Source organism: Siniperca chuatsi, linkage group LG2 (assembly GCF_020085105.1).
Source record: "Siniperca chuatsi isolate FFG_IHB_CAS linkage group LG2, ASM2008510v1, whole genome shotgun sequence".
NCBI lineage: Eukaryota > Metazoa > Chordata > Actinopteri > Centrarchiformes > Sinipercidae > Siniperca > Siniperca chuatsi.
In genome coordinates this window covers 35,518,597-35,534,193 of record NC_058043.1, presented here as the reverse complement: position 1 = coordinate 35,534,193, position 15,597 = coordinate 35,518,597, and the positions used below count along the sequence as shown (strand labels likewise).

General features: G+C 39.3%; 1 protein-coding gene across 2 annotated transcripts in view; it reads left to right on the top strand.

The window, feature by feature from the left end:
• The window catches only part of LOC122861584 (dihydropyridine-sensitive L-type skeletal muscle calcium channel subunit alpha-1-like), a 147,575-nt gene that overhangs the window by 54,368 nt on the left and 77,610 nt on the right, over positions 1 to 15,597 (top strand). For both annotated transcript variants that reach the window (XM_044166206.1, XM_044166216.1), the window contains 7 exons: positions 2,419 to 2,644; positions 3,936 to 4,143; positions 4,679 to 4,799; positions 4,923 to 5,037; positions 13,306 to 13,408; positions 13,511 to 13,580; positions 13,679 to 13,811. In XM_044166206.1, coding sequence (XP_044022141.1) covers positions 2,419 to 2,644; positions 3,936 to 4,143; positions 4,679 to 4,799; positions 4,923 to 5,037; positions 13,306 to 13,408; positions 13,511 to 13,580; positions 13,679 to 13,811 — 976 coding nt within the window. The remainder of the gene's footprint in view (positions 1 to 2,418; positions 2,645 to 3,935; positions 4,144 to 4,678; positions 4,800 to 4,922; positions 5,038 to 13,305; positions 13,409 to 13,510; positions 13,581 to 13,678; positions 13,812 to 15,597) is intronic.

The window sequence follows — 15,597 nt, the reverse complement described above, 5'->3', positions numbered from 1 at the left end:
GTAACTGAGAGTCTCGTCAGAAAGAGGCTTAATTATAAAGCTGTTAAGGCTACTGTGCACTACGTGCATCTGCCTGCATTCTGTATCAATATGTAGTGTATACGAAGCAGCAGCAACTTAATTTACATTCTCCACCATTTGAGGTCTAGTTAAAATTTGGCTCAGTTTTACACTAAGCCGTTTCTCTTGATTTGTCAAGAGATAATTCACAAATTAGCTTTGTGAGGGAATTAACCTGAAATCAGGTAGCAAGAGGTAAAACAAGGAACGGATATGGAAAGTGACTGAATGTAAATTACAGAAAACAAAGGCAACAATATTTATATGTGAAACATTTATTACACACACAACTAATAACTACTAGACACACAGAGGAATATAAATGCAGCCATGAATGTTATGAATACAGCGATGAATAACTGATAAATGATAGAGGACCAGTGTAATCAGATAAGTGGATAATTGTGGCATTGAGCAGTGAACATCACCCTTTATGCTCCATTCAGGAACTGAGAGAAGTTTGGAGAAGCACTTTGATATCATGATTATATTGAAAGGAGATTCTATTCCTGACCTCACACTAAATTACTTGTTAGTAACCTATTAGCATCAACCCAAATAAAACAAGGAAAAGTGATGTTTTTTTACCTGGTGGTTCAGATAGCCAGGTGACAAGTTGCACTGGAAGTGAGGAGGAAGGCGCAGCTGATTCTGATACATTGAGTCTCATGCACAGTTCAACCAGTGATTCCTCCCAGCTCCCAAGAGCTCGGGCTTCTTCGAGCATTGTCGATACCACGGTGCGACTCGGCTTGAATCGGTCTCTCTCAGAAGGCGGTGTTCTGTAGTCTCGATGGCTTTCAGAGTTTGATTCACTCACAGTTTGGTCAGCTCTAACTTCGTTGTGTTCATGTTAGAATGCTGGATGTTGGCCTTCATCATGTTCTGTGCAGCTCAGGATTCAGTTGATTCTCATGGGCCCGACTGGGGTCTGAAGAAAAGCATGGACTGCAGAGCTGGGGTAGTCACTGAATTTTGCTAAGGGTCTGCAAAGTATTGAAGAGAAGTGTGCATTGAAGAGGAGAGAAGCCTAGACTAGTGAGTTTGGGCTTTCTCTGTTTTGTAGTCTTCTGTCCAGGGGGCTCCCGCCCCAGATCTGTTCTTTCTTACTTGTTTTCCTGTACTAATTTCTTCCTAAACAATCAATGGTTTCTTACCAATTGAATGTTTCCATATTAGAAGTCTCATCAGTTGCTGAAAGACACTAAACACCTATTATATGAATGACAGGATATCATCATTATGAGAAATAGACTGGTAACCCAGGAAAATGTCATAAATGACAATCATGTTACATCTGTTATTATTAATACACATATGTTCCTATATATATATATATATATATATATGCATACATATACTTATAGCAGCAAATGAGAAAGTAAAATAAAATCAATACATGTCAGTGTTATGTCCCTATTCTACAAAGAATGTCTTTTGTTTGTCTCTGAGAGGCATGCAGAAGAAGGGGTAAGAACCAACCCCCCCTAGCAGGCACACATGAGGTGTGACATTTGACATTCCAATTTACATCTCCTTTGTGGATTAGTTCAGTTCCTGTATCAAAATCATGTTGAAATAAACTTCACATTCTTCTTATAACATTAATTAAACATGGCATATCACTTAATGTACATTTGACTCTGAATTGCAAAGTTGGTTTAGTTTGATCCTTGTTCCCTTTATTGATGAAGTCCAGATATCATCCCGAGGGGGGATTAGTGAGGGTCATAAATTGGCTCACTGTCACTTAACTTTTATTGGCGCCCTCTCTGAATCCTGGTGTGGGTCGTTTTATGACCTGAAAGGAGAGTGCAACAGGATATTTGGGGGAAGTTTATCTTGGAATTCTCACAGAGCTTGTTTATGAGTCATAGGCAGGCTGTTTAGGAGAGGGCATCACTTTTCTGTGGAATAGTTCAATTGTTCATCATCATCATAATCCTACATCTCAATGTCTCACAAATTCAAGTTTTAGTAATTTATAACTGTGGTAATTTATGAGTAGTGATTCAGTAAGGGATTTTGGACTGGATTTATATTTGATAAAATGCCTTCGAACCAACCCTAAGTCTTGCTTCACTTGATTTGATTCTAACAATGCATTGTTTTCTGTAAAAATAATGAATCACTTTATAAACTGTTTTTAAAGGTAACAAATTATTAGAATTAACCACTGAAAATGTATAAAATGATTCATGTGGCACGCTCCATTCTCATATTTTCCATGCTGTTGAATACTGCTATAATCTTGGAAAAAATAAATAACTCTCTGTGTTTGTCTGTCTTTTTCTATCCCTCATTCTGTCTCTTGTCTTCCTTCATGCTATTGGCCCCAAACACATCCACCATCAACAGACAATGCCAATAAGCTACTGCTGTCTATGTTTGCCCTTGAGATGTTCATGAAGATGTATGCTCTAGGCTTGCCCTCTTACTTCATGTCTCTCTTCAATCGCTTTGACTGCTTTGTGGTGTCCACTGGCATTACGGAGCTCATCCTTGTCCACATGGGTGTCATGTCAGTTATGGGCATCTCTGTGCTGCGCTGCATACGGCTGCTTCGCCTGCTCAAAGTCACCAGGTGAGATAGCTTTTATTAAGCATAGCTATTATGTGCAATTTGTATGTCGTTAGCAATATGGTCATTATCCATCATTGACCTGACCACAGAAAGACTCTTTTACCAACCCAGCTAGTCAGTCATTACTCCTTATTGACAATTTTGTGTTTCACCCTTGAATGATAGTTATCAACTTATTTGTTTAGGTTTTGCTGTTTGATTGTTGATCCTTCAGTTCTTTTGAAGCACTGAGTACACCATATGCATGAGGCTTAAATAAAAACTTAACAAAGCCTTAGCTTTTATATTGCTTGTATTTGGTGTTGACTGTAGATTACAAACTGCTGTAAAAAAAAAAACAAGAGAGGGCGCATTATGTCAGACATCACAATGGAGGTTAACGACAGTGAGACAGTAAATTAAATACTAAATTCAGGGTTGCATCAAGTAATAAATGGTAAATGATTGGTTTGAGGAATGCGGGCAGAAAGATAATTGGTCAGATGTGGTGACGTTGGAATTGTGAACGAAGGGATTTTGACAGCGCAGTGAAGCGGAAGAGACAGACCAAATTAGAACAGGAAAATATAACAGACATTCACCCTTAGCAGAATAAAGGCAGAATTTGAGGGAAAATATCTTCCCTATTGAACTTTTGCCAAAGCTTCATATAGTTTGTTCTTTGACATTTGGTGTAGCTCACAGACAGGAACTGAACCCAAAAGCAGACCCAGCAAAAAGGATAAGTAAAGCAGGCTTCTCCATGACAAAGGGGATATTGGCTTCCAAAGTCCCAGAAACCTATTGTATACCTATAATTTAGTGTAGGATGCAGGCGTTGGTATCTCTGGTGTGTGATCTTTCTGCAGCTGTGATCATAGGTTTCCTTGCTGTGCTGATTTCTGTGTCAAGCCTCTAAAGTATAAACCCAAACACAGCTTAAGACAGAGGAGAATGAGGATGAAGATGTACAGTGTACAGTGTGGGCTATTATTAATTATTAACAATGCTAATCTAATAACAACGCTGATAGTGTTTTTTTTACATGAACACACAAAATACACAAACGTTTTTAAAAAGGACATTCATTTTGTATTATTAAAAAAGTGTCACCAAGATATGTTGTGAGCGGAACATTTTACAGTTGGAAAATAAACTTGTCAGTGCTCTCTGCTGGGCAAACTCATTTCAAAACAAAAATAAATTCCAATATAAGTTACAAATCTTCTGTTGGTGCCAAATGTTATGATTGAATACTGAATAATCTGGTGGAATAACAAATGATTTATTCAATTGATGTTTTGTACCCTAGATACTGGACATCTCTCAGTAATCTGGTGGCTTCCCTCTTAAACTCGGTCCGTTCCATTGCCTGCTTGCTGCTGCTCCTCTTCCTTTTCATTGTCATCTTCTCCCTGCTGGGTATGCAGGTGTTTGGAGGGAAGTTCAACTTTCCCAACCAACCCAAACCCCGCAGCACCTTTGATAGCTTCCCTCAGGCCCTCATCACAGTGTTCCAGGTACAAGCATCCACTGTTCTAAAAGTAAACGTATTGTGTGAGTTGACTGTGGGCTATTTGGAGCACCAAGCTGTCCTGGTTGAATTATCAGTAGTACAGGTCAGCTACTGCATTTTAATAATGCTTGTTAGATCCCTCAATTGATCAACTTTTGCATTCTGTGTCACTTTTAAATGAATCTTGCAATCACACAACTGAATTGTTACAGTTCCTACATATGCACCTTCCTCTCCATAGTAGTGGCTTCTGATACTAACAGCTTCATAAGTTTTCACAACCACTAATCATAAATTGATGGGAAAAAAATGTAATTTCTCAAAAAGTTGAAATATTTTGAAATATGTGTTTTATGTATATAAAATTATTTGCAATTATTTGTATTGTTAAATTATCCAAGAGAATCCCATGCTGCTATGTTGAGGAAGATTGAGACTGTCATAAAAACTTTCAGTTTTTTAAATAATATGATTTAAACTGTTAAATGAAAAAAAAAAAACATGCTGATAACGATGATGTGTATATTATATATGTTGAGATCCTGACAGGTGAGGACTGGAATGCAGTCATGTACGATGGCATCATGGCTCATGGAGGACCCAGCATGCCTGGTATACTAGTCAGCATCTACTTCATCATCCTCTTTGTCTGTGGAAATTGTATCCTTATAGAGTGTGTGTGTGTGTGTGTGTGTGTATCTTTAACCAACACTGAACTCCAACCCTGATAACTACAGTTCAATTCAAATCACTGTAATAATCTTTGACTACCCTGTCATTCAGTCATCCTTCTAAATGTCTTCCTGGCCATTGCTGTTGATAATTTGGCAGAAGCTGAGTCTCTGACTTTGGCACAGAAAGAGAAAGCAGAGGAGATAAAACGCAAGAAAGCACTCAGGTAAGTCTTCCTAAATGTTCACAGTGAAACATATCTAGTTCATCAAAGCCCATCTTTTCATGTTTTAAACTGACTTACAATCTCACGCACAACTATGAATATTTGCATATTTCCACATTGTGTCACAAAGTGACTATTGTACTGGCCAAATAATGTACACTATTTAGCCAAAAGTATGTGGACTACACATTCAGGCAGGTAGCGTACTCCTGGCATCTGCCATATAGGAAAGCCCAATTAATCACTCAAGACCACATTTCCACTGCTCCATAGTCCAGTGGTGGTGTTCTTTACACCACTCCAGCTGCTCTTCTGAGAACAAATGATTTTGCCTTTATTGAATAGTGACAGTAAAGAAAAAGACAGGAAACATTGAAAAGGAAAGCGGGATGACATGCAACAAAGGGCCCTGGCTGGAAACGAACAAGGCACGTGCAGTTGTATGGTATGCGTCTTAACCACAAGGCCTCCAAGTTTCCCCAGAACAAATGATTTTTTGTGTAGTGCTTCCGCACTTGCTTTGCTTTGCAGCTGAGTTGTTACGCATGACCATTTTCACTTCACAATAACAGCTCTTTCTTACAGTTGAAGGGAAATCTAGGAAGGCAGGAATTTGACAAACTTAATTATTGGAAAGAAAGTTACTGAGCTACTGCAAATGACTGTCAATGACATTGGAGGACTGGATTTTTTGTACCTCTAACAATAGATGTGGACTTTGGACATGCAGGGTACATCCCAGTTCCCTCACTTCTGGCATCTTGCAACTGTATGTTTCCACTTAAATACTGTTTGACAAAGTCTGGATATTTATTAAAAACATGCATTCTGTATTTATACTCTGTACAGATCAGTCCAACCACTTTATTAGTGGAGTTCACTGCACAGCCACTAAATGCACATGAGATATTTTTTAGATGAATTGTCTGCATCTGCATTTATTGATATTATGTTTGTAAATTAATTATCTAATAATCCAGGTTATGAATAGACTGTCTTAAAATGTTTAGTAATTGTTTTTTTATCAACCTAAATGTTTTAGGGAAAGTGGAAATTATGTATAATACAAAACTATATTTCTACCTGACACACAGATTTTCAGCCTCTGAATGGGACTTCATGGAAATTATGTTAAAGAACAAATCATGGAGAAAAAATGTTTATAATAAATGAAGAAATTAGTTTGTTTATTTTGTTAATCAGACCTACAGATCCACTATTCGTAACTAATAAAATAATAAATATCTAAACTGTTGAATCTGTTATATGTCCTGATAAACTGCAGTGATGCTGTGATGAACAGTTGATCGGATCAGATCAGTCTGATCAGCTGCAGCATCAAATCACTACCAGATTTCCAATAAAGGGGTCTGATAAGAGACTTCTGTTAAGGCTGTCTTTTTAACATGTAAACCCTTTAATGGAAATCTGTTAGTGATTTGACACTGCAGCTGATCAGACTGCTCTGACACATTACAACAACAGCGTTTTATACCCAGACAAACAACAGATTAATCAACAACTCCCAAGTTTTAAATTAGATTTGTTTTCTCATGCACCATCTAGCTCAAAACAGAGCGTTAACTGAAGGTCTGATCAACGAAAAAACCACAAACATTAGACTGCAATGCACGCTGCTGCATTGTTTCAACCACAGTCACCAGTAATTATTTTGAACTGGTGTCAGTACTGTTGATACATCCTGGTAACAACGTTGTCCATGTACTGATTATTGGAGAAAATGGCTGTTTGACTACATAACACCACATTGTCAACCAGGGTCAGAGGAAGCTAGCTTGGCTAGCTGGACTACAGCTACCATACAGAAAGCAAACTTTCATACTTGGAGGACAAGGAGGGGCGGATGGTGGTCGAGACCACTGTTTGTTTCTTGCTTCAACCAACAAAACCGGCTGTTTCAGTCAGACGCTCAAGAACCTAGATTGTATAGTTCCTGAAATTCAAAGACAAACAGTTGATTATGACCCGAGCAAGAGAAAACTACAAAAATATACATAAAATATAGCCGCAAGTGACAATTCCGGGGTTCAAGCCAACACAGACCGTTAGAAGTTTAAAGCTTTTGATCTGGACCTGGTTAAATGTGGCCTAGACGTGACAGAAACAGAAAAATCCCTTTTTTTGCATTTTCACAAAGAGAATGAAGAAAACAAACATTTTCTGATTCATAGTCTGATTCGTGTTATGCCACGCACACGTGTTTTGCCCTTGTAGCACCCCCTAGCGGTCGTTATGAAGGAAACTTTCAGGATATGTTTCAGGTAATTATGTGGACATATCCTGTAAGTTTTGTGATGATTGGCCCAACAGTTGTTGACTTTGGTCTATTTATGGGCCAAGCCATGCCCCTTTTGAAATTCCTTGGTCAACATCTTGAAAACTAAATAAGATATCAACAAGCTTTATACAGCTTTGATAAGCTTCATCCAATGATGATCCACCAAAACTTTGGTAGGAATTGGACCTATGGTTTAGGAGGAGATGTCAAAAATGTGTTTTTCAAAAAATTCAAAATGGCGGAAAATCTAGTTAGGTGGCCTCCAAGAGGCTTTTTGTAGAGCACATTGAGCTGGACTTGTGAGAGAAATTTCGAGTCATTTGGACTTACGGTGTGAGGGGCGTGGCCTGTTCAAAATTGCATTTTTGCACATGCACATAATTTCCAGTTATTGAGCCAAGTTTCATGTTTCTAGCTCATTCCAGCTTACGGGAATTTGAGCCGAAGCAGCAGACAACAAATAACAACAACAATAATAATAATGAACCTGCACAAGCATAAAAGGGTTTCAGCCATTTCAGGGCTTGAACCCCTAATGAAGACTCTGAGCAAATATTTAAGAAAAGGTCTGAGCTGTTGCCACCAATGACGGAGGCAACTATGCAAACTTCAGATATGATCGTAACTGCATTACTATGGACTAACTCTTGACACTTTGATGGACAGATCGTGATTGTGTGTAAATTATATTGTAATGTCACTAAATCTACCAAGAAAGGGCATAAACAACATGCCCGATGAGGAGAAAACGTGTTGACATTATAAATATATGTAATATATGACATGTAATTTATGTCAGGTTGTAAACCTTGACCATATTTAATGCTGAGCACTTATGGTCAAAGGCAGTATCTGTGCCAGATCGCTTTAGTCAAGGGCGTAGGTTTGCATATGGACATGTCCCTACCAATATTTTGGGAGGACAGAATTGTCCCTGGATTGTTGTGTCCCTACCAATGTTGAGACCAACCTACACCCTTGGTTTTAGTGATCACATATTATAGCTATATCCAGAAAAAAGAAAATCCCAAGCACAGGGTCAGAGTTGTATTAAAAAGATCACAGAAATTTCAGTGACAATTTATCAGCGACAAAGAATGAACATGCTTCACTAAGTTAGATGACAGTAAGATCAGCTAAAGGTCCCTGGCTAGATGAGGAGCTTATATGGCTACAAAAAGAAAAGTCAACAATATTGTCTGGTGAAAGCAAGAAATAAAGAGTATTGTCCATTAAGAAATGTAGTCCTATCAATGAATAGAAAAAGTACTATAACACAAAATAAATGATACAAAATGATGGAAAGAAATTCTGGAAAAACTGCTGATTTTGCTAAGTATTTCCATAATTTCTTTGTTGATACGGTTAAACATTTAGACAACAGTTAACCTCTTCGAATAGTTGTCTGTCTGATAATTTAATCAGAATTACATTATATTATGGATGGTATAAACTGTAATTTTGATTTCCAGTTAGTGAATGTATATGGGATCAAAAAAACTTCTATCACAAATTAAGGAAGACAAGCCACCTGACTTGTACAATCAGTTTTGGATTTCTTGCTATAGCCATATGTCACATTTTAAGTTTAGGTGTAAAAGAGGGAGTGGGCCCACAAACCTGGAAACTTGCCAAAGTTATTCCCATGCCTAAAAACAAGAGAGACATTTACGGGATCTAACCCAGGTGCATTGCTCTTCTCCCTGTCCTGAGCAAACTCATGGAAAAAGTTGTTTTTTAAAATCAGATTTTAAATTACTTTCTTGGTAATGGCTTGAATTGTGAATTTAAACGTGCATTTAAGGAAGGTCATTCTACTTGTACAGCCTTGACACAAATGACTGGCGAGTGGTTGAACTACACTGATAGATTGTGGGAGCTGTCTTATTTAGATTTTAGAGTTGTCTTCTATGTAATTAAGTTAAATAAGCTTATTGCATATGGCTTTAAACCATCTGCAGTCAGGTGGATTAGAAGTTTCTTACCTAATCAAATGCAAAATGTTTTTTTCAATGGCAGTTTATCTCTCATGTGAAAGCTTGAATGTGGAATACTACAGGGAAGTTGTTTGGGACCTCTATTATATTCAATATTTACTAATGGCCTATCTGTGTTTGCCACGGAATCATTTAACGATATAAACAAAAGCCTTGAGCGATAACTTAATTTGGTTTACAATTGAGTAATTCAGAGCAAATTAGTATTAAATGTGTCTAAGTCAAAATGTATAATTTTTAGTTCAATACATGCACATAAGAAAAGACATAAATTGTGTCTCACAATTCAGGGTAATCCTATAGAGCAGGTTACAGAAACGAAACTCTTGGGTATTACTCTTGATGAGAAAATGTCTGGACACACAAATACGACCTGATCACTTGCAAATAACAATGTGGACAGTCTGCCTTAAAGATCTGATTTGAGAAACAAATCAGATCTTTAAGGCAGACAGAATCCCCCAGGGATCACTTCTTGGACCAATCTTGTTTAATCTTTGCATGCTGCCATTGGGCCAACAACAACAACAACATTGATCACCACCAGCAGAACAGCAAGCCCGCTGCCTTTCCGCTTACTGCTCCTGGTGGGATCCCTGTCGGCCCGAACAGTCTGAAAGCAGTTGATGGAAATGTTATAGTCCGGGATATCCTGTGTAGCCATGTCTCTGAGAAGCACATCAAACTACACTCGCGGAACTCCGTCTGACTCTGGGCTAACGTTGTTAGCTCGTCCATTTTATTCACCAGTGATCTCGCGTTGCCCATTACGAGAGAAGGCAGACACGGCTTAAATCTCTTGTTCTTAAGTCTCTTGTCTGCACCCCTCTCTCTTCTCTCGCCTCTTCGTTCCACCTCTGCATCCTCGGTGTGTTCTCCACCAGATCTCAGTGGGGACATCGGTTGTCCTGGGTGCCATGCCGCTCGGCTTCAGCATGATCAGCTGTTCCCTGGTGTAAACAATGCGGCCAAACAGCTGTTCTGCAGCGGTGCCCTGACCAAGTAGCAGGAGAAGAAGTTCCACGGCGAAAAAAAGTACTAAAACACTTTCTACTTTCATCTTCGTAAAGAGCGTAGTTTAAAATTATACTTACTCACAAGTTACTCAAGTTTGGAAGAAAAAGGAAAGCTAAAAGTTGGAAAAGTAAGACGACGAGACAGAGCTACGGCGACAGGCAGCATGCACGTTGGTGCATGTGCACTAACAGCTGCAGCTCATTCAGAAAGCTGCCGCTTGCGTTTTATACAGGACCAAGAGAACAGAGCACATTATTCCAGTTCTAAAATTTTTACACTGGCTTCCAGTTAGTTACAGAGTAGATTTTTAAGTGCTGCTACTAACCTATAAATCACTGAATGGCTTAGGCCCAGAATACATCTCTGATATGCTCAAAGAATATAAACCGAGTAAGGTTCTTAGATCTATTGACTCAGGTCAGCTAGTACAGCCCAGAGTCCAAACGACACACGTTGAAGCAGCATTTAGTTGTTATGCTGTATGCAACTGGAACAAACTGCCAGAAGATCTTAGAATAATTTGGGTGCAATAATGTAGTTTGAGAAGTCAGAGTCCCTTGTTGATGTGACTCTTGTCAAAATATTTCCATACATAAGATTTGAGAAAGCACTAAACGAATTCTGAGCACTACTCATTCTTTGAGAGTGCACAGAATCAGATTAGAGCTTGCAATCTCCATCATTCTTGTATCTGCATCTGTTCTCTCAGTTTTCTCCAGCTGTTGTCGCTTCTGAGAACTTGAGACCACAAGAGGTTGCTTTTTTTTCTAGCAAGCTGCAACAGGACACTCGCATCCGGATGTCAGATCATGCCGATAACACGTCAACCAAAAAATTTTTAGAATAGAAGTGAAAATTAAATTGATTTATTTTCAGCTAATCTCGATACTTACAAACATAAAGAAAGGTTCTCAAAATGTGGGGGTGACAGGACAAGGTGGCCGTGCCAAACAAATAGAAATTAATACAACAAAACTAGGCTTGACTAATCCCTCTGAAAACAAAAACAAGGGTAAGACAAGCAGGAGGGAAGAAAAACAAACACAACAGGCACCTTTCCCCTGCCTGGGAAGTAACAGCCCGCACAAGGAAAAAAGTAGGCTTTTTAATATATATTGCTCCTCTGTAAGGGGCAATTTATTTAGGACATTTAATTTACACATTTTCTGCCTATATGCCTTATTGTTTAGCCTACAATTTCAACAATTGTGTGCATGTGGATCTGCACTGTAGACTGAAGTTCAGCTAAATTCTGTGGTAGTTTAAGGTTTTTCATTCCCTGTTTTATTTTGTAGTGTGTTCCTTCCCTTTTGTGTCTTGTGGTTTTACTTCCTGGCTTTGTTTTCCCTCCAGTTTTGATTGTTGGCCCTTCCTTAATTGTTTGCACCTGTGTCTCGTTGTCTCACCTCCCCAAGGGTATTTAGTCCGTGTCTCTGTCTTTGTTCGGTGTTGGGTCATTGTTGTTACACATGGTGTTGTTCCTGTCCCGTGTTATACCGGCCTTGAGTGATTCCTAAGTTGTTGTTTTTTTTTTGTTTGTTTTTTTTGTTCTTGTTCATGTCTTGTGAGTGTTCCTGACCTTTTTGTGTCACTGTTTGGTGCACTTTTTGCTGTACCTGGTTCTAGTGCCCAATTCCCCAGCAGTTTTACCGTGAGTTCTGTTTTGGATTCTTTGTCTCCCGTGGACCTTGGTTGGATTCTGGATTCTGGATTTTGTACTTTGCCTGCTCCCTTTTGGACTGTTTAGCCACCTTGGACTTACTTCCCTGTTTCCACCACTCCCAAGCAGTAACCCACTTCCCTGTTACCTGTTTGTTACTGGTCTGCCTACCGGTCTGTCTGCCTGTACCTGCTTGTAAACCACATCAACCCCAATAAACACTGTAGCCATCCGTGCTATCTGCCTTTGGGTCCACATATGACTACACAGCACAACATACGACAAATTCTGGAGATCCAACCGATGTATTATGAAAATGCTGTCATTCTGAATGTAGCCACAATCCGTAATCATTTTATTATTAGTAGTAGTTAGTTATTAGTAGTAGTATTTGTTTGAACCATTAGCTTTTTTTGAATCCCTCATGGAGTCGGATCAGATCACTGTAAACCCAACCACCTCATATCAGCCTCATTAGATTTCTGAGGGCAGCATTCAGCTCTGAAGTGACAGTGAGCCTCATTCATAAATGTTTTTCTTATAATGGTTCTAATAATTGTTAAAATTATTCATAAAAACGTAAAAGGAAGAAATAAGAAAACCTTACATCTGGTTCAGAAAATCAGAAAGGGTCTAACATGCCGACCCTTCACTTCCAGATCAGATTGAACAGGTGACGCTCTGCACTCAGTTTGAATTTAAGCTCATGGGAGTCAGACTGCCAAAAGTGAGCACGAGCAGCTTTGATCATTACTTGTAATGTGAGAATCCCTGTTGCTGGATCAAATGTAGTTACACAATTCCTCTTGTAGGCTTAAATCATCTGTTATGTTCACAATTTTGTCCTCACATATGCACAAATGTTCTTACAAATCTGTGCCTGTGCGCTCCCAAAGGTAGACTGAGTGGCACCCAAATTTGCTTTGTGCTTTCTCAAATCTTTTGTCGTCAGTATACTTCCATACTCACAGTAACCCACACCAAATCACCTGTATCAAGACATGCTTTGAGGGCACATGTACACAGCCTCTTTACTAATTGTCATTGCAGGGCTAAACAGTTGGACATGGGATATTGGCTAATTTATATGAGAATCAAAAAAACCTGGACCCTGTTGTAAAGCCATTTCCATTAAGCACACTCGTCCATTATTCCTACTGATGGTGTACACTTAAAATGCTTAACATAAAGTCGTTTTAATCAGAACTACATGATGATTCAAGTTGTAAAATGCTGCAAATTCCTTTAATGCCACAAGCCAACAACCAGTTGAATCAACCACTGTTGATTTACAGGGCCAACATGCCTGACAAGGCGTCAGAGGAGAAAGCAAATCTGGCAAAGAAGTTGGCTGAGCAAAGGGCCAAGGGTGTAGAGGGCATCCCTACTACTGCCAAGGTGAGACATCCAAAAGCATTCATCCACCATGTAAAATAAACAATATGATATGTTTTTCTTTCTCTTTCTTACCTTTCAACTATATCATTTTAAAATCTGCAGCTCAAAATCGACGAGTTTGAGTCTAATGTCAATGAGATCAAAGACCCTTTCCCTCCAGCAGACTTTCCTGGTAAATCCCAATGCCACCATACTATATTGTTAACCATACTATTCCAGCTCAGAGGTAAGAAAGGCCTCTGCTAATCCCTCCCTCTTTCTGTTGGTTAGGTGATGATGAGGAGGAGGACCCTGAGATCCCAGAAAGCCCCAGACCTCGTCCAATGGCAGATCTGCAGTTGAAGGAGGAAGCGGTGCCGATGCCAGAAGCCAGCTCATTTTTTATCTTTGGACCTCAGAACAAGTAAGATGCTGGTGATTGTTGATGTTGATAGTAATGAAAATGTAGTGAATATACATTGAATGAAAGTGAGGTGGGGCTCATGGTTACCCCCCATTTTCTCAACAGTCCAAAAAAGCAGAAAACAATCAATTTAATAAATAGCAAATAATATTTTAAGGTATAATATGTAACATTTCCACATTAAAATGTCTAAAAACGACTGGACCTATGTTATATATTTTGTTGAGTTGTGTACTTGCATTATCCCAAATGTTTCCAACAGTGTTCAAATCCAGAGAAATCTGTAACTGTATTCAAGGTAACGTGAATACAAGGTGCGTTTCATTTGGTCGCCTGTCAGTGGCATCATATCCCCTTCACACTGTTACGGACAGAACAACCGGAGGCGAGTGGTAAGGATACTGTGAGTTTATTGCAAACACAGAAGTATTATAGAGAAGAATAGATCCTGTCCTTTCTCTTACTGATGGCAGAGGTGTGTGGGCACTGGGGCGCCACACACCGAAGACGGGGAACACACAGGAGCTCCGGACACAGGAGACAGACGGGAGCCAGGATTAGGAGCGGCACACTCAGGAGATACGAGATGGACTGGAGCCGGGAGATAGAGCGGCACAATCTGGAGACTGTAGATCGACAGAAGCTGGGGTTCAGAGTTCTCAGGGAGAAAGATCCAATAATCGTAGTGGTGAGTCCGTGAAGCATATACAGGAAGACTGCTCTGATCTGTCCTTAGTATAAACGAGACCGGACACTGACTGAGGTGAGGAGCTGGGTTTTATAGGGAGTAGAGTGGCTGATTAAGTGCAGGTGTGTGATGGGTGACAGGTGTTGGGAATTAGTATTCCGGTGAGGGAGTGCGGTGTGGCTGTGATGAGGTGGAGCCTGGCGTGTCTGTAACACACACACTCTGCTATAACGTCTGGGGAAACGCAGGATACGTCAGAGAGTGAGGAAGGAAGTTGGCGAACGTGACTAAATGTAAAGTGAATAAAAGCCCTGGGCTGCTGCTTATGTTCTGTGTCTCCCTTCAGGTCCTGGTGGTAAGGGAGATTGTATTAGAGCAACTGGGTGCATCTGGCCGGTCCATCTAGAATGCATTTAAGATCAGCTGACCCCATTTCTTCCCTCTCTCTCTCTCTCCATCGCTGGCTCTACCCCCTTGCACCACACCCCCTTCTTTTTTTTTGGTTTGGTTGCACTTGTCTTTATTTTACATCATAAAACACTACACATTCACACATCCACTCACTGATCTACTAATTGACCATTTGATACATTTGGTTAATATATTTTGGTGCAATTTCTGTAAATAAAACAGATTGTTGGATTTCAGCACAGCAGTGTGCATTTCCCTGTTGTGACAAATTAGGGGCTTGTCCATTCCACGTTTTTGGTAATTTCAGTTTCCCCATGTAACAAATTTAATTTCACTATTCATGAATAGTAAATCCTTGTTATGGGATAAATTAATCTCAAAATTTAAAAAGGACTTGTGTCACCAAATTTGAATATATATATATATATATATATATATATATATATATATATATATATATATATATATATATATTTAAATCTAGCCTGTCCTGCCACCTGCACATGCAAGGCTCTCCTGTGCATTAATCTACGGCAGGATACAACCACTACCTGTGGCTTCTGAGGGGCTTGAACACCTAATATTTAGCCCCACCGCCGGATTCCAAATAGTAAAACTTAATATGAATTAGATCTGATGGTGTTGCCTGAGATTAGTTGTCTGTTTGTCATAACTAAACCAATTAGG